Here is a 19,163-nt window from a genome sequence, read left to right as displayed (position 1 = left end):
AAGGCGAAGATCCTCCGTTTTGTATCCCTTGTGATGAGAGAATCACGGTCAAGCATATTTTGAAGTATATAGCGACAGCCCAGCAAGGTCGAGGCAACATTTGAAATTCCCTTTGTCGTGCACATGACATGTTCGGAGTTGCAACAAGTATTGTGGCACTAGCTTTTAACGTTTCACAGTATGCAGTTAGCAGATTTACAATTACCGTATCGAAAGATAAATAACGTTGATGACATACGTCGATCAGGTTGACGAAGGGGATCGGGTGGTCAGACTCGCTGACTTGGTTGACACGTCATCGTATCTCAATTGCGTAGATCGATGTTCATGGTGTTGATCACTGGATTGTCTTGTCCCGAATCGATTATTAGCTGGAATACTGCTGGGTGTGGCGTTAAACAACAATCAATCAATCAAAACCATACCCCTGATTGAATTTAAGAAAGGATGCCCTGAAAACAATATGAAGGTTCCCCGTAATGTTAGACGAAAATATCCCCAGTGAAGCGAAGTAGACCCAGTGTTTCAGATTAAACTAGTTGATTAGTTACATATCAATACGAGTTTGAAACCTTTCTGTATTTACATTACATGCGTGTGTATGTGTGGCTGCTTGTACTAGCCCAGACTCAAGCTAATTTTATAGTGCTAGCCCACTGAGATACCATGCCGCAGTGAAGCATGAATACCCCACTCAGACTCATTATACTGACTCCGAGCCGACCAGTCCTTGTACCTATTAATGCCGAGCGCCAGACAGGGACCAACAAGTACCATACTTTAACGTCTTTTGGTATGACGCGGCCTGGCATGAAGGTAAATGTGACTGTGATGTTGATGATAACGACGATGACAACAACAACGACGACGAGACAGTGGGATGCTGAGGTTAATGATATTAGTCACGAGAACAACAATGGCGATGCGATGATGAAGGTGAATGTGATGTTGATGATGTTAATGACAATGATGATGAAAATTATAACGACAACGGTTATGGTGTATCGATTATAAGGGACGTGTGTAGTGTGTACATGATCCCAGCCTGCAACATATTGGCCGGTAGTTAAAGGCGAAACCGACTCCCGGATATGGCGAGGATATAATCTGGCATATACAAGCGGCGGGACCATGTGACAGCTGTGACGGCCGTGACGTTTGAGCGGCCACACAGACACAGGTAGTTGGTGATGTTGACGTGAAGCGCTGACAGTCGGTATCACTGCAGGTAAGTATACTTTTACACATCCAACTTTCGTGAGTTTACCTTTGAGTGTATATCGCCGGTATGTCGATCCGTGCTCAGCGTACATACACATCCCCGAGTACCCGTGAAAATCCGGGTAAGAATTGGTCTTCAGTAACCCATGCTTGTCGTAAAAGGGCGACCAACGGGATCGGGTGGTCAGACTCACTGATTTGGTTGACACATGTCAAATCCAAATTGCGTAGATTGATGATCGTGCTGCTGATCACTGGATTGTCTGGTCTAGACTTGATTATTTACAGACCGCTGCCATATTGCTGGAATATTGCTGATAACGGTATTAAACAACAAACCAACCAACATCTTTATTATTATAACATGACAACAAGTAACAGAATTATGAGCATCTGTATTATTTATGATGACCAACTTTATCATTTATACACTCACATTCCGTCCGTGTATGTTGTTACCGCTTCGTCAGGCAAAGGGCAAAGCGTTACAATGGTAATAGTTTGTCAAGTTATCTGCCTTATATTATTGATGACGCAGATGAAAAGGTTAGATAGAGTCAATACAGCCTGATCAAATCATATTTAAAGTCACTACCAATGCTGTCTATCTCATTCGTACCTAACCCAGTTACAACATATGACTGCAGGAATTTATTAATAAAATGCCACATAAAAAGGTGAACTGTTAATTGTATCATTTACATAATGAACCAGCTGAAGAGAGTTGTATTTCATTACATAATCAGAGCGTTGATTAACCAGTTCCAGATAAAGAGAGTAACATGGATGTACAACATGTACAGGGAAATGATAGAGTGGCGCCAATATCCATAACTCTATGTAGTTATTTCACCCAGTAATCACAAAGCAGGACCATGCTTACCAAACCTGTCCTGACGGATTAAGTAAATAATTATTGATAGTAGTTGTAGCGGCGGTGCGGTGGGGTAGCCTTATGCCTAAAGCGTTCGAAGACCCGGGCTCGATTCCCCACATGGGTACAATGTGTGAAGCCCATTTCCAGTGATTCCCCACATGGGTACAATGTGTGAAGCCCATTTCCAATGTTCCCCGCCGTGATATTGCTAAAATATTGTTAAAAGCGGCGTAAAACTAAACTCGCTCACTCGCTAGTTGTATAGTGGTTGCAGGCTGTAAATCCGTCTTACACACGGAACACGGGGTCCCTACCATCTGATAGTCAGAACAGAACTGAATGACATACACATCTGACGTATACATCCATCTGACGTATACATCCATCTGACGTATACATCCAACGCTGACCAATGGTCATTGCTATATAATATACGTCAGAAAAGCGCAGATCATCAGGTATTGAAGAGGTAAAAAATGGACAAGATAATTGTGTGTAAATCATGACTTGTCACCCCAATCATGTTTGAATCAAAACTTCTCAACCCAAATCATATCTTAATTTAAGACTTGTGAACCCAAATCATGTGTAAATCAAGACCTGTCAGCCTAATTCGAATGTAAATCAAGACCCGTCAACCCCAATCATATGTAAATCAAGATTTGTCCACCCAAATTATGTGTAAATAGAGACTTGTCAACCCAAATCATGTGTCAATCATGAGATGTCAACCCAAATCATACCTTGATTTAAGACTTGTAAACTCAATTCATGTGTCAGCCTAATTCGAGTGTAAATCAAGACCTGTCAGCCTAATTCATGTGTAAATAGAGACTTGTCAACCCAAATCATGTGTAAATCAAGACCTGTCAACCTCATTCATGTGTAAATCAAGACCTGTCAGCCTAATTCATGTGTAAATAGAGACTTGTCAACCCAAATCATGTGTAAATCAAGACTTGGCAGCCCAAATCATGGCGAATTCAAGATTTGTGGACACAAATCATGTGTAATTGAAGACATTTTGTTATGCAGGTAAATAATGGGCCAGGCAATATTCCTTGTTGGACTAGACTTGTCAGCTAAAACCCTGTTTAATTATAGACGGAACCCGGTTTATATCACTATTGCTACACTGGTCCCAAGACTTCTCAACGCACATCCTGCTATGTCCCAGTGAGACACAATGACAGCTGTTCGTCGCCTGTTCCTCTGCGCGTGCAGGGTGCCTCGCCCCCTGGTGGCAATTGCGATAGTGGTGACAATACTGATAGCATACCTCTCTACAACAGGCAAGTATGTTAATCACGGTTAATGTAGGTTACAGAGAGCTCTCTCCTTATCCCTAGGATTTCCTTTCCGATCATGCGCCTTTTGCGAGTATTATGGTTATGTACAGCGTTCCGACCAAGCACCCCACTTGCCGATCAAAATAAAACTTGCGATATTTTGGTGTGGGCCCCACTTATAGATCAAACACCCCCTTACGAATCTTTGTGTCCAGCCCCCCTTGCCGATCAAACACCCCCTTACTATTCTTTGTGTCCAGCCCCCCTTGCCGATCAAACACCCCTTGCCGATCAAACACCCCTTACTATTCTTTGTGTCCAGCTCCCCTTGCCGATCAAACACCCCTTACGAATCTTTGTGTCCAGCTCCCCTTGCCGATCAAACACCCCTTACTATTCTTTGTGTCCAGCTCCCCTTGCCGATCAAACACCCTCTTACTAATCTTTGTGTCCAGCTCCCCTTGCCGATCAAACACCCCTTACTATTCTTTCTTTGTGTCCAGCTCCCCTTGCCGATCAAACACCCCCTTACTATTCTTTGTGTCCAGCTCCCCTTGCCGATCAAACACCCTCTTACTATTCTTTGTGTCCAGCTCCCCTTGCCGATCAAACACCCCTTACTATTCTTTGTGTCCAGCTCCCCTTGCCGATCAAACACCCCTTACTATTCTTTCTTTGTGTCCAGCTCCACCCTTGCCGATCAAACACCCCTTACTATTCTTTGTGTCCAGCTCCCTTGCCGATCAAACACCCCCTATTCTTTGTGTCCAGCTCCCCTTGCCGATCAAACACACCCTTAGCTCCCCTTGCCGATCAAACACCCCTTACTATTCTTTTGTCCCTCCAGCTCCTTTGCCGATCAAACACCCACTTACTATTCTTTGTGTCCAGCTCCCTTGCCGATCAAACACCCTCTTACTATTCTTTGTCAAACACCCCTTACTATCCGAGCTCCTTTGTGGCCAGCTTTGCCGATCAAACACCCCTTACTACTAGCTTCTTTGTGTCCAGCTCCTTGCCGCCGATCAAACACCCCTTACTATTCTTTGTGTCCAGCTCCCCTTGGCGATCAAACAACCCCTTACTATTCTTTGTGTCCACTATTCTTTGTGTCCAGCTCCCTTGCCGATCAAACACCCTCTTACTATTCTTTGTGTCCAGCTCCACCCCTCTTACTATTCTTTGTGTCCAGCTCCCTTGCCGATCAAACACCACCTTACTATTCTCTTTGTCCAGCTCACCTTCTCAAACACCACCTTACTATTCTTTGTGTCCAGCTCCCCTTGCTCCCCCCTTACTATTCTTTGTGTCCGATCAAACACCCTCTTACTATTCTTTGTGGCCATTCTCAAACACCCTCTTACCATTCTTTGTGTCCAGCTCCCTTGCCGATCAAACACCCTCTTACTATTCTTTGTGTGTCCATCAAACACCCTCTTACTAATCTTTGTGTCTCCCTTGATCAAACACCCTCTCTACTATTCTCTTTGAGCTCCCTGCCGATCAAACACCCCCTTACTATTCTTTGTGTCCATCTCCCCTTGGCGATCAAACACCCACTTACTATTCTCTGTGTTAATCACAGGGGCGATGGGGTAGCCTAATGTTTAAAGCTTTCGCTCGTCACGCCGAAGACCCGGGTTCTTCACATAGGTACAATGCGTGAAGCCCATATTTTCTGTCCCCCGCCGTGATATTGTTGGGATATTGTTAAAAGCGGCGTAAAACCATACTCACTCACTCTCTCTTAGCAATTATATCCAATGCAGTTTAAGGAAACTCCGAATATTTGTATTTTTTATCAATTTTCGAGTTTCGCGGAGTAACAAATTACTCCGATTCATTGCTTTAATGCTTCATGGCTTTGCCTGAAATGTTCGTATATCGTTCTCAAATACCACTATCAGTCATGTTTGCCAGCTGTTACAACACTGACCATTTATGTGCTTTGAAAACAAACAGGACGCCACAAAACAACGGTATGGTTATAAATTACATGATTTGACATATTGCCGATACATTTTTACGAGCGTTACAAATGTGCTACTGGAAATGGACATTGTTAACCATGAAGGGAACCTACCAGGGGGGCGATATATGAGCCTTTCTGAAGAATATTGAACAGAAAGCATATACTAGGTTTATAATGGGGGGCTATTGTGGCATGAAAAGTGATACTGTTCAATTGATTTGTTTTGCGAAATAACACGCGAGCACAAACATTCGTCTTACCCGAGACTCCATAACAAAACAGCCTCAGGCACTGTTTCACAAAGCGATGTAAACTCGACGACTTTTATAATATATATCAGTGATACATTATACGCTTTGCGAAAGGATATACTGACAATATTGATTTTGTACATTCAGTGCAGTTTGTTGCCGATACTAGTACCTTACCTGGTGTAGGAGTGCCGTGACCTACTAACGGGCCCTAATACCTGGGTTGGGAGGGTATAGGATCAAACAATCAGGAATCGGCTGTGAGAGGTGAGAATTAAACACCGAAGAATTATAATCATGATAGAATTGGGACGTTTTTATGGCTAACAACGTATGCAATGAAGCAAGGCCGTACATTCATGGTCTCTGAGAAACCGGCGACTGGTCTGGTTAGGTGATACACGATTTCTTCTCCAACGACGAAAGACAGCCTGCCTACCGATGCCGAAATATACGTTTGGCACCGAACTGCGTTCGATGGGTCGGAGATTGTGTGAGGAGCCATATCCTACACACTGAGATCTTATATTTACTATGTGGTGGTTCAGGGTGATCTGGGTGCAAAACCGTACGCTGACCAAATTCTTCAACCTCCCCTTCTTCCGATTATCCACCGACAGAGGGAGTTGTTTCAACATGACAGTCCTGCACCACACACACCTCGTGTCACTGTTGACTTCTTTCATAATTCAAACGTCATTGTCTTGCCATGACTTTCCTGTTCTCCAGATCTGACCCCGATAGAGCAGTTTGGAGATAAACTCGATAGACGGGTACGTCAACGTCAAAATACACGACAGAGACCTGCTGTTGCAGGAAGAATGGAGGAGAATTCCACAGGACGGAATCCGTAGACTTATTCAGTCTGTTGCAAGGAGATGTATTTATAATACCCGTCGGTGGTCACCCCAGGTACTGATGCGAACACCCCAGGTATTGATCCGAACGCCCCGGGTACTGACCCGAACGCCCCAAATACAGCTCCGAACACCCCAGGTACTGATCCGAACGCCCCGGGTACTGATCCGAACTTCCCTGGTACTAATCCGAACACCCCAGATACTGATCCGAACGCCCTGGGTACTGATACGAACACCCCAGATACTGATCCGAACGCCCTGGGTACTGATACGAACACCCACAGGGACATGTGCCTATAACTGTAACATGACGTAATGCTGAAGGGGTGGAGAGGCTTGTATTATCTTGATGGATGAAAAAGTATAAACTGGACTCTATAATTCTAGAGTACCAAAATACTACTAAATGAAAATAGTGTGTTTGACGTGATATAACCTGTCGATGTACAATTTTGTTTAAGATTATAGGAAATATAATCATGTAAAGAGAACTTTGGCTTAATGGTCTAGAAGCCAAACCCCCCAAATGGTGAAAATGTGGTGCAGTTCTGGCGACCAAACGGGATGTGATTTTTCACAATCAGGAATGATTTAGCTTTGATTTAAAGCCGGTTGTCATCAGCTACCATGCGTGACTACCGTACAGAGGCCCTTTTAAGGTGCAACATGTCATGTCAGTTATGGCAATATTTTAACCGATAACTGGGTGGTTTAATTTAATAACTTTGTTTTGGAGTGACTGATTTTCATCAAAATAGTAGTTTTGGAATGCTCAGATCATGATTGAAAATTGTGGACAATAATATTACATATATGTTCATCGCAAAAATATTTTGGTAAGGTCAAAGGTCAATTTTAATAGAAAGGGAATTTGATGAGAAAATATGAGTTGAACTTTACAAATCAAAGGTAATTGTTTCCAAAATTATGTTTTCTAATTCAGCTATATCATTTGAAGATCATATATACCTTTGGTTTGCACTGTATGCATGAAAAAAACATTACAAGGAAACAAAAGTTGGTACTTTGTATCTAGATCAGCAAAATATTATATAATGTCTGTTCAACAGTAACAGCTCCATGCTTTACATAGTCAACGATACCAAATATGTCGATAATACTGTCGGACTATCTCTAAAATCACACAACATAACAGAAAACTCTTAAATGTAAAATTCTATTATTCCAGATGTCTTTCTTTGCTCATCAAAGAATGATGAGTCAGCCATGTCATCATAACTCAAGCAACATTTCCTTCATATCAATTCGTGTCTATTGTTCCTAATAGTCATAGTGTATTCCTAGTTGACATGGTAGCCAATGTCAACAATGTCAAGATCACGGGAACATGTTTCAAGTCCACATCCACATGCCGAAGTACACAACAGGTTCAACCTCTTTGACACCTTCCTGTACATTGACTTTAACATGCACAGTTATGAAGTTGAAGAAGGTCCACGGAAACCATTTAGTCTTAACTTATTTGCAACTTTATCAATTTTACAAATTTAAGGTAATTTTACCAAAATTATGTTTTTATAATTCAGCTATATCATTTGAAGATCATACATATCTTTGGTTGGCACTGCATGCATGAAACTCAACAATTCAACTGATGTCAGAAGGAGATATGTTTTGATAAGTGTCAATATTGTTAATATATGTGTCACTTCACGCTCCAGCTGCAATGACATGCCGTGAAACCCTTACAGTTGATGGATAATAGTATGACATCCTAATGAAAGGTTTACAAGTGACATTATGGTGTTCCATTTTTTTCTGTTTACAATGTGAAATATTACGACTTTGGTTTTATTTATTTATTTTACACCATCAAAAGATATCACACACTGATCAGAAAGGCGTTATGGTATCTTACCACCAAATGTACACACCCGTCATATACCTCTGAAATACACAGTATTCCCAATGCATTCCTTTTGATTGTAATATAGGTGATGTAATTTCCGACTCTTTTCTAAGTTTACTTGGGTTCGAAATATGAATATTTCCTTAGGTGGGAAAACATTTGTAAATTTGCAAGTTTTCAAATGTTTTCATGGCTTAAAACCTTGTGCATCATTCCGGATATCAAGGGTATGTATTTGAACACATTATATATGCTCATGTTACCAGTACTAAAACAAAATGGTCACAGAAAATCTGGGTTCACATTGTGTTATTCACATTGAGGTTTGATAGTTGTTTAGGCTATGCAATATGTTATTACCCTCTCCTGGTTTATTGGGAGTTCACTGACAAAATTACAGTTTGCAACATGTTTCGCATCCATGCATTATACAGCGCTGTTCTTGATTCATGATTCATGCATTCAATCAAAAACAAAACATCTGTAAAAATACTTGTGATCGAAACCTGCTTAAAGCTGCATTACTCACAGGTACTTTCACACAGTGTTGTTTTACATTTCAAAGTTCTTTTAGGTAAGCTTTTTTTCAAATGTATTGGTTTAGTATTTCAAGCAACGCTGCAGGTTATCTGTATGTCTGGACGTATCAACGCATTAACGCCTTGAACATATACCTCCCATCTTTCCTCTATCTCCACTACCCCATGGATAATTGAAGAAAATAATCATCCTGATTAAGAGATCGCACAAGCCAAGTACATACAATGTACTTGGATTAACCTTTCCATATTCCATACAATATCAAGCAAATATTCATTATCATAAATACACAACGTTTCTAGGCTACTAAGAAGCAGCCTAGAAACGTTGTGTTGTAAATAATAAAGAAGTTGTAAATCCATACCATACGTTGTTATGTTATCTTCCAACTTCTAAATGCCCATCAAGCATCCACATGTTGATCAGTTTACAGTGCAAACATTATGAAAATGTACCCATGAATAAATATAATCAATTAATCCTACTTAGGTGGATTTCATCTTGAATAGCCCCAGCCCATACAAATGCAACAAAGAAAATAATAAACAAACGCACGCACAAAACCCAATGCCATAAAAAGGCTACACAGCGTGCAAGTTTAATGTTGGATCTAACAACAGTTTGTTTAATGTGGGAGAAATTCAGAAACATAGATATGGTCTTGAAAACAAAATAAGCATGCCCGGCATCATGTTTGGGTCCATAATTACAGGATCCTGGCACGTTATACCAAGCGGAAGCCTCTGAAAATAGGAAATTTTGATAGCAATATATAACTCCGTATATACTGAATTAGCCCCAGTGAGTTCGGAGACTCAGAACTAGACTGGCTTCATTTTGGACCATTGCATTACAGAAGGGGCTGGGCCGAAAGTTTGGAGTATGAGACAGACTACTGGCATGTGTAAGGTCCCAGCGATACAGAGCGAATATGGTTCTTACAAGGAGGGAAACGCATTTAAAAACCTTAATCCTAGTAATATTAGCATTCGGAAACTAAATATATAGATCTGGGCAAGCATTTGAAACACACTCTGCTGATCACAGCTGTTGGAACAATGCAGTTGACTACAGCCGACTTGGTAATGTTCATCTGGGTGAGGTCTGTCAATATGTTAGAGCTGACGTTGTACTGTCGACGTGCGTCAGCTGATGAAGACAGTGATTGACGTGAGCCAATTCCATGATACGATAACTATTGTCAGTTCATTCACTCTCTGCTTGAAGGACAACGTAGTCATGCGACATATGGAAATCGGGAAAGGAACGACAGTTGGTCGTTTAGTATCCATCTAGACGAGGTAACTCAATACTGTCAATATGTATAGACGATTCAAAGTTTTCCGCGCAAAATATAATTCTAAAGCGTCTGTCAACGTATATACCAACTTCTGTGCGTGTACGGAACAGCTGATATTAATTAAATGCAGCTTGACAATTGGCTCTCTGAGGTACGACTTATGCAGAGACCAGAAAAGATATTGGCGACATACATTCTGTTGTCAGTAATAGCACTTGGAATGATATACAATAGATATCATGAGACTGACTATGCATTTATTTATTAACCATTCTGGCAGGTTCACAAATATGTTAATTGGGTCAAAATTGATCTTCAGCAACCCATGTTGTAAGAGCGAACTAATGTGATCGGGTGGTCGTTCTCACTTACTTGTTTGATGCATGCTATCGTATCCCACTTGTGAAGATCGATGCTCATAGTGTCATGACCATGCTATGTGTAACTCTTTTGTGTATATCATTACATATTACTAAAACCAAGGTATGCATATTTGTATGTACGTTACAGTAGAAGCAAGACGTTTATATGAATATTGTCTGGGAATTCCTTTGAGTTGTCCATAAAAGCAGGCACTTAATGTTTTGTATTTAAAGCAGTACGTTTATGTCGTAATAGATCTTCATCAAATATTCCTCTGTTCCTCTGTGATAAGGTTGCAAATAAGTTAAGACTAAATCGTTTCCGTGGACCTTCTTCAACATATCTGTGCATATAAACGCCAATGTACAGGAAGGAGTAGCTGCAAGAGGTTGAACCTGTTGTGTGCTTCGGCATGTGGATGTGGACATGAAACATGTTCCCGTGATCTTGACAATGTTGACATTGACTAACATGTCAACTGGGAATACACTATGACTATTAAGAACAATAAATACGAATTGATATGAAGGTAATGTTGCTTGTGTTATGATGACATGACTGTGTGTATATTTGGTGGTAAGATACCATAACGCCTTTCTGATGAGTGTGTCATATCTTTTACAATGTATCAATGATTGCCGGTGTAAAATAAAGAAAGAAAACCAAAGTCGTAATATTTCACATTGTAAACAGAAAAAATGGAACACCATAATGTCAATTGTAAACCTTCCATTAGGATGTCATATTATTATCCATCAGCTTTAAGGGTTTCACGGCATGTCAGTGCAATACTGACACTTATCAAAACATATCTCCTTCTGACATCAGCTGAATTGTTGTTTCTGCTAGAATGTCAATAAACGCAAATTTGTATGATAGTTCAACAGTATCTTCGACATATTTAGTATTGTTGATACTTTGTAAAGCATGGAGCTGAAATTATCTTATGTTTTGCTGATCTAAATACAAAGTACCAACCTTTATTTCCTTGTAATGGTTTTTCATGAATACAATGCCAACCAAAGGTTTATATGATCTTCAAATGATATAGCTGAATCAGAAACACATAATTTGGGAAAAACTACCTTTAATTTGTAAAGTTCAACTCACATTTTCTCATCAAATGCCCTTTCTATTAAAACTGACCTTTGACCTTACCAAAATATTTTTGCGATGAGCATATATGTAATATTATTGTCCACAATTTTAAATCATGGTCTGATCATTAAAAAACTATTTTTGTTATGAAAATCGGTCAAACCAAACCAGAGTTATTAAATTAAACCATCCAGTTATCGGTTAAAATATTGCCATAACTGACATGACATGTTGCACCTTAAAAGGGCCTCTGTACGGTAGTCACGCATGGTAGCTGATGACAACCGGCTTTAAATCAAAGCCAAATCATTCGTGATTGTGAAAAATCACATTCCATTCGGTCGCCAGAACTGCACCACATTTTCACTATTTGGGGGATCTGGCTTCTAGACCAGGGGCCTAATATACCGTTAAACACCGTGGCGTCGAAGCTGAAGGGATCTACGCAAATACTTCGAGTTATCCAAGGTTCGACACCACCCCCAAACGATGACAAAATAATGAATATACCTGCATCAAACGTTATTTTGAAAACAAAACAAGTTCGACACAATGGTGTTTGATGAGTCAGTGAGTATGGCTTTAGGTCGCTTTTAGCAATTATATTCCAGCAATATCACGGCGGGGACACCAGAAATGGGCTTCACACATTGTACCCATGTGGGGAATCGAACCCGGGTCTTCGGGGTGACGAGCGAACGCTTTAACCACTAGGCTACCCCACCTCCCCTTGGTGATATCGGCCGATACTGTTGTAATTCATGTTCATAAATACAGATCTATATTACACGAAGAAAATGGTAATAATGAACTGACTGCGCATGAGCATGCTGTCAGTGTGGTTTTAGCGCAATATAAATGGACTAATTTTTATCAGTATTACTTTAACACGAGTTTATCATATCTGTAGCACTGAATTATTTTAACAGGCGCACCATAGATGTCCATAAACTCCGATAGTATCTCTTATAGTTTTACATAGGCTGGCAACTGCTGCTGCGCATTGACTATTATTATGCTAATATTTGCATAGCGCCAATATCCCGTTCAGCCGCTCAAAGGCGCTTTGTTTTTCACTCGATCATTGGATTGCAATCTCAAACGGCACATCGCATTGTCAATCTCAACTCCCTGAGGATCATACAACTCTTGCTGCCACTAGACGCACCGAGTTAACATGGCTTTCCCATCCTTACGAGGTACCCATTCACAGATGGGTGGACTGGGACACATAGTCACAGTACTTTGTCCAAGTGTTTGCACCTATCTGGTCATTTACAGATTCGTTGGTTCTTTTAAGTGCACAGGGTTGTGTACTGTACACTAGGGGTTGTGACAACACTGAAAGAGTCTGCACACAAAGTTGACTCCAAGGTTTTTACACCCGGTCACAGGTGAACTCGATCCCGGCACCTCAAGCTTGCTGGATCACTAGCCTGGCGCCTTAGGCAGCTCGCCCACCACGCCCACCTCTTATTGTAGTGAGTGAGTATGGTTTTACGTCGCTTTTAGCAATATTCCAGCAATATCACGGCGGGGGACACCAGAAATGGGCCTCACAAATTGTACCCATGTGGGGAATCGAACCCGGGTCTTCGGCGTGACGAGCAAACGCTTTAACTTTAAGGCTACCCCACCGCCCCACCTCTTATTGTAAGAACTCTGGCTTTAAATATGTAATGATGCGACAGCCGCATAACGCTGTGCCAGGTCGAGCCCTTCTGAGAGGGTGAGTGAGGGAGTAGGGGAAGGGGTGGGTTGAGCGGGTGATGGATGGGATAGCAAGCGCGAGTGATCTGATAGGAATATTGGACAATGATGTGTGTTATGTTTTTTTCATTACCTCCCAGGCCAAAAGGCGCCCCGGAAGTCAACGCGTGATGACAGAGCCAGTGTACCACAGGTAAACAGTAGATAAATGTTACCCGTTTAATGTCTGCTTTGCTTAGATAAGTGAGCAAGCAATGTCTCGATATTTCTGGCGTTGCAAATATCAAACATTTGAAATTATGACGACCTCAAAACGTACCATGCCACACATTGTTAAGGAGTAAGTGTACAGATGTTTCCCAGTTGGTGAAACACAGGTATGTGCATCTTTCTCTAGATGACCATACACAGGTATGTACATGTCATCCCAGTTGACCATACACAGGTATGTACATGTCACCCAAGTTGACCATACCCAGGTATGTACATGTCACCCAAGTTGACCATACACAGGTACGTACATGTCACCCAAGTTGACCATACATGTCTCCCCAGTTGACCATACACAGGTATGTACACGTCACCCAAGTTGACCATACACAGGTATGTACATGTCACCCAAGTTGACCATACACAGGTATGTACATGTCACCCCAGTTGACCATACACAGGTATGTACATGTCACCCAAGTTGACCATACACAGGTATGTACATGTCACCCAAGTTGACATTACACAGGTATGTACATGTCACCCAAGTTGACCATACATGTCTCCCCAGTTGACCATACACAGGTATGTACATGTCACCCAAGTTGACCATACACAGGTATGTACATGTCACCCCAGTTGACCATACACAGGTATGTACATGTCACCCAAGTTGACCATACACAGGTATGTACATGTCACCCAAGCTGACATTACACAGGTATGTACATGTCACCCAAGTTGACCATACATGTCTCCCCAGTTGACCATACACAGGTATGTACACGTCACCCAAGTTGACCATAGACAGGTATGTACATGTCACCCATGTTGACCATACACAGGTATGTACGTGTCACCCAAGTTGACCATACACAGGTATGTACATGTCACCCATGTTGACCATACACAGGTATGTACATGTCACCCATGTTGACCATACACAGGTATGTACATGTCACCCATGTTGACCATACACAGGTATGTACATCGTCACCCAAGTTGACCATAGACAGGTATGTACATGTCACCCATGTTGACCATACACAGGTATGTACATGTCACCCAAGTTGACCATACACAGGTATGTACATGTCACCCATGTTGACCATACACAGGTATGTACATGTCACCCATGTTGACCATACACAGGTATGTACATGTCACCCATGTTGACCATACACAGGTATGTACATGTCACCCAAGTTGACCATACACAGGTATGTACATGTCACCCATGTTGACCATACACAGGTATGTACATGTCACCCAAGTTGACCATACACAGGTATGTACATGTCACCCATGTTGACCATACACAGGTACGTACATGTCACCCAAGTTGACCATACATGTCTCCCCAGTTGACCATACACAGGTATGTACACGTCACCCAAGTTGACCATACACAGGTATGTACATGTCACCCAAGTTGACCATACACAGGTATGTACATGTCACCCCAGTTGACCATACACAGGTATGTACATGTCACCCAAGTTGACCATACACAGGTATGTACATGTCACCCAAGTTGACATTACACAGGTATGTACATGTCACCCAAGTTGACCATACATGTCTCCCCAGTTGACCATACACAGGTATGTACACGTCACCCAAGTTGACCATACACAGGTATGTACATGTCACCCCAGTTGACCATACACAGGTATGTACATGTCACCCAAGTTGACCATACACAGGTATGTACATGTCACCCAAGCTGACATTACACAGGTATGTACATGTCACCCAAGTTGACCATACATGTCTCCCCAGTTGACCATACACAGGTATGTACACGTCACCCAAGTTGACCATAGACAGGTATGTACATGTCACCCATGTTGACCATACACAGGTATGTACATGTCACCCAAGTTGACCATACACAGGTATGTACATGTCACCCATGTTGACCATACACAGGTATGTACATGTCACCCATGTTGACCATACACAGGTATGTACATGTCTCCCCAGTTGACCATACACAGGTATGTACACGTCACCCAAGTTGACCATAGACAGGTATGTACATGTCACCCATGTTGACCATACACAGGTATGTACATGTCACCCAAGTTGACCATACACAGGTATGTACATGTCACCCATGTTGACCATACACAGGTATGTACATGTCACCCATGTTGACCATACACAGGTATGTACATGTCACCCATGTTGACCATACACAGGTATGTACATGTCACCCAAGTTGACCATACACAGGTATGTACATGTCACCCATGTTGACCATACACAGGTATGTACATGTCACCCAAGTTGACCATACACAGGTATGTACATGTCACCCATGTTGACCATACACAGGTATGTACATGTCACCCAAGTTGACCATACACAGGTATGTACATGTCACCCATGTTGACCATACACAGGTATGTACATGTCACCCAAGTTGACCATACACAGGTATGTACATGTCACCCCAGTTGATCATACACAGGTATGTACATGTCACCCAAGTTGACCATACACAGGTATGTACATGTCACCCATGTTGACCATACACAGGTATGTACATGTCACCAAAGTCGACCATACACAGGTATGTACACGTCTCCCCAGTTGACCATACACAGGTATGTACATTTCACCCAAGTTGACCATACACAGGTATGTACATGTCACCCAAGTTGACCATACACAGGTATGTACATGTCTCCCCAGTTGATCATACACAGGTATGTACATGTCACCCAAGTTGACCATACACAGGTATGTACATGTCACCCAAGTTGACCATACACAGGTATGTACATGTCACCCAAGTTGACCATACACAGGTATGTACATGTCACCCCAGTTGACCATACACAGGTATGTACATGTCTCCCCAGTTGACCATACACAGGTATGTACATGTCACCCAAGTTGACCATACACAGGTATGTACATTTTACCTAAATTGACCATACACAGGTATGTACATGTCTCCCCAGTTGACCATACACAGGTATGTACATGTCACCCAAGTTGACCATACACAGGTATGTACATGTCACCCAAGTTGACCATACACTGGTATGTACATTTTACCCAAGTTGACCATACACAGGTATGTACATGTCACCCCAGTTGACCATACACAGGTATGTACATGTCTCCCCAGTTGACCATACACAGGTATGTACACGTCACCCAAGTTGACCATACACAGGTATGTACATTTTACCTAAATTGACCATACACAGGTATGTACATGTCTCCCCAGTTGACCATACACAGGTATGTACATGTCACCCAAGTTGACCATACACAGGTATGTACATGTCACCCAAGTTGACCATACACAGGTATGTACATTTTACCCAAGTTGACCATACACAGGTATGTACATGTCACCCAAGTTGACCATACACAGGTATGTACATGTCACCCAAGTTGACCATACACAGGTATGTGCATGTCTCCCCAGTTGACAGGTACAATCGACAGACAAACTCTGACGATTTGTCTCATAATGTTGGACACCCGAATTAAAAAGTTGTTTAACAAACGCCAAATCGTTATATAACAACGCAGGCACCTAATGATTCATTCTAGAGACAGATGGTCGTAATATGCCGTGGTTCGGTATGTTAACTAGGTATAAAAGGCAATCTATGGTTTCAAGGTTACTGTTCTGATCAACTCATGTCATATTTTGTTTAGATGCTACACACCGACGTGGTTGAAAGCGACCCTTCTATTTACGTAACACGACGACGTCGCTTGCAGCAGCTATGTGAGGGCAGGAAGGGAACAGCGTGGACAGAAAACATCCTCGTCTACCGCAACATGTCCTATGGTGTGGTAGCTAAGGCTGGCTGTACGTTTTGGATCCGCGTGTTCCGGTTCCTACATAACGATACCATGGGGCGTATCCTTGACAACCCATTCCAGATGACGAGAACTGAAGCTCATGGGGGACCCAGGAAGATCAAGATGTACAGACTTCAGAATGAGGAGGACAGACGTGTTGTCATGGCAACAACACGTTTCATGGTTGCTAGGAACCCATTTACTCGATTGTTCTCCGCTTACATAGATAAACTGTATCTCCCTGACTACTGGTCCAGCGCTGGCAAAACTATAGTCTCCCGTCGAGAGATTGTATCTTCTATAAGTCTGAGGTGCGGGCACGACGTCTCCTTCGCTGAATTCCTTGAGCATGTTGTTCGTGTCGGTGAACACAATGCCGTGTCTTTGAACGGCCATTGGCGTCCGATAGAGCATTCCTGCAACCCATGCGCATTCAAACCGGATATAGTGGCCACGCAGGAGACATTCTCGCGAGATTCTCGTTATATACTAGAAAGATTCGGCCTTGGGCACTTACTACATAACCACTCTCACACAGATCATGTGCAAGACGAGTTGACAATACTTACAGACTGGAACTATCACCCACGTGACGAGTGTCTCACCCGGAAGCAGTTGGCTGGAAGGTTATGGAAGACGTTTCAGATCAATGGCTACCTTACTCCCGGCTCAGAGGTACTTTTAGAAGCGGAGTTTTCAGAGACTCTGACTAGAGACAAACTAAAGCAGCTGATGTTCAGATCCTATCGTGACGCCATGTTGACAAAACAGAAGTCTTCCGCACAGAGACGATCCTACCTGAGACAGGCCTACGCCTCTGTACCACGTGACATACTTGATAGAGTGGTCAGACTTTTCAGAAATGACTTTTTATACTTCGACTATGACAGCTCCATAGACAGTCTTCTACGTAAGTGAGTGAGTTTATTTTAACGCCGCACTCAGCAATATCCCAGCTGTATGACGGTGTCGGGCGGATAAGCTTTTTGAGAAAGAGGGTGTGCACAGTTCATTTTCAAAATGGTCATTTAATAAACTTTCAGGACAAAAGGGAGGGTGGGTGTTTCGCGCCCCTGCAACCCCCAACCCCCCTTTTGAAAATGACTTAAGATGACATTGAAAATTTTTTTTGGCTTTGGCATAGCCAATGGGGGGTTCAGAGAGTTCGAACCCCCTGAAGCCCCTCCTTTCAAAATTCCTGGATCCGCTCATGTGAAGGATAATTAAAGTAACATTTCAATATTAGTAACTCTTGAGAATGAAAGTGAAATTTGTGGCAAATGCATATCAAATATATGTGATTGATGTGATTGTCGTTCATGTTTCAGCCCGGGTTAGAATTGATCTTCAGTAACCCATGCCTGTCGTAAAAGCCGACTAGCGGGATCGGATGGTCAGGCTCGCTAATCTTGGTTGACAAATGTCATCGTATCTCAGTTGCGCAGATCGATGCTCATGCTGTTGATCATTGGATTGTCTGGCCCAGACTCGATTATTTACAGACCGCCACAATATAGCTGGAATATTGCTGAGTGCGGCGTAAAACTGAACTCACTCACTCCTTAAGACGAAAAAGATCTGCATGTAATGAACTACACGAAACAGAAAATATTTTTTTCAGATAATTTTGATGTAAACGATGGTAATGAATTTGTACATTTTGTTGTAGAGGAGAGAGCATTCCATAACCATAAATAAATGACTTTTAGAGAATTGAGGTGCGAAATTTAGGAATAGCCAAATCTGATTGGTTTGCACAAGTTGTATC

At 42.1% G+C, this 19,163-nt stretch overlaps 1 protein-coding gene across 3 annotated transcripts; it reads left to right on the top strand.

Annotated features, from left to right (window-relative positions):
• The first annotated feature begins 1,126 nt into the window (after nucleotides 1–1,126).
• On the top strand, nucleotides 1,127–18,705 carry LOC124253638 (carbohydrate sulfotransferase 11-like). 3 transcript variants are annotated; one of them, XM_046687442.1, is made up of 4 exons: nucleotides 1,127–1,228; nucleotides 3,134–3,390; nucleotides 13,492–13,544; nucleotides 17,246–18,705. In XM_046687442.1, exons 2-4 carry the CDS (start codon nucleotides 3,285–3,287, stop codon nucleotides 18,311–18,313), a joined length of 1,227 nt encoding a protein of 408 aa, XP_046543398.1. In that variant the 5' UTR covers nucleotides 1,127–1,228; nucleotides 3,134–3,284; the 3' UTR covers nucleotides 18,314–18,705. The 3 variants fall into 3 exon arrangements, with proteins under 3 accessions (XP_046543398.1, XP_046543399.1, XP_046543400.1); XM_046687443.1 differs by lacking the exon at nucleotides 3,134–3,390 and having other exon boundaries at nucleotides 1,138–1,228; XM_046687444.1 differs by lacking the exon at nucleotides 1,127–1,228 and having other exon boundaries at nucleotides 3,357–3,394.
• The last annotated feature ends 458 nt before the right edge of the window (nucleotides 18,706–19,163 follow it).

Source organism: Haliotis rubra, unplaced genomic scaffold, assembly GCF_003918875.1.
Source record: "Haliotis rubra isolate DU_JTF1 unplaced genomic scaffold, ASM391887v1 Scf547, whole genome shotgun sequence".
Lineage (NCBI taxonomy): Eukaryota > Metazoa > Mollusca > Gastropoda > Lepetellida > Haliotidae > Haliotis > Haliotis rubra.
The sequence above is the reverse complement of the archived record's forward strand: the minus strand, read 5'-3'. Positions and strand labels throughout refer to the sequence as shown.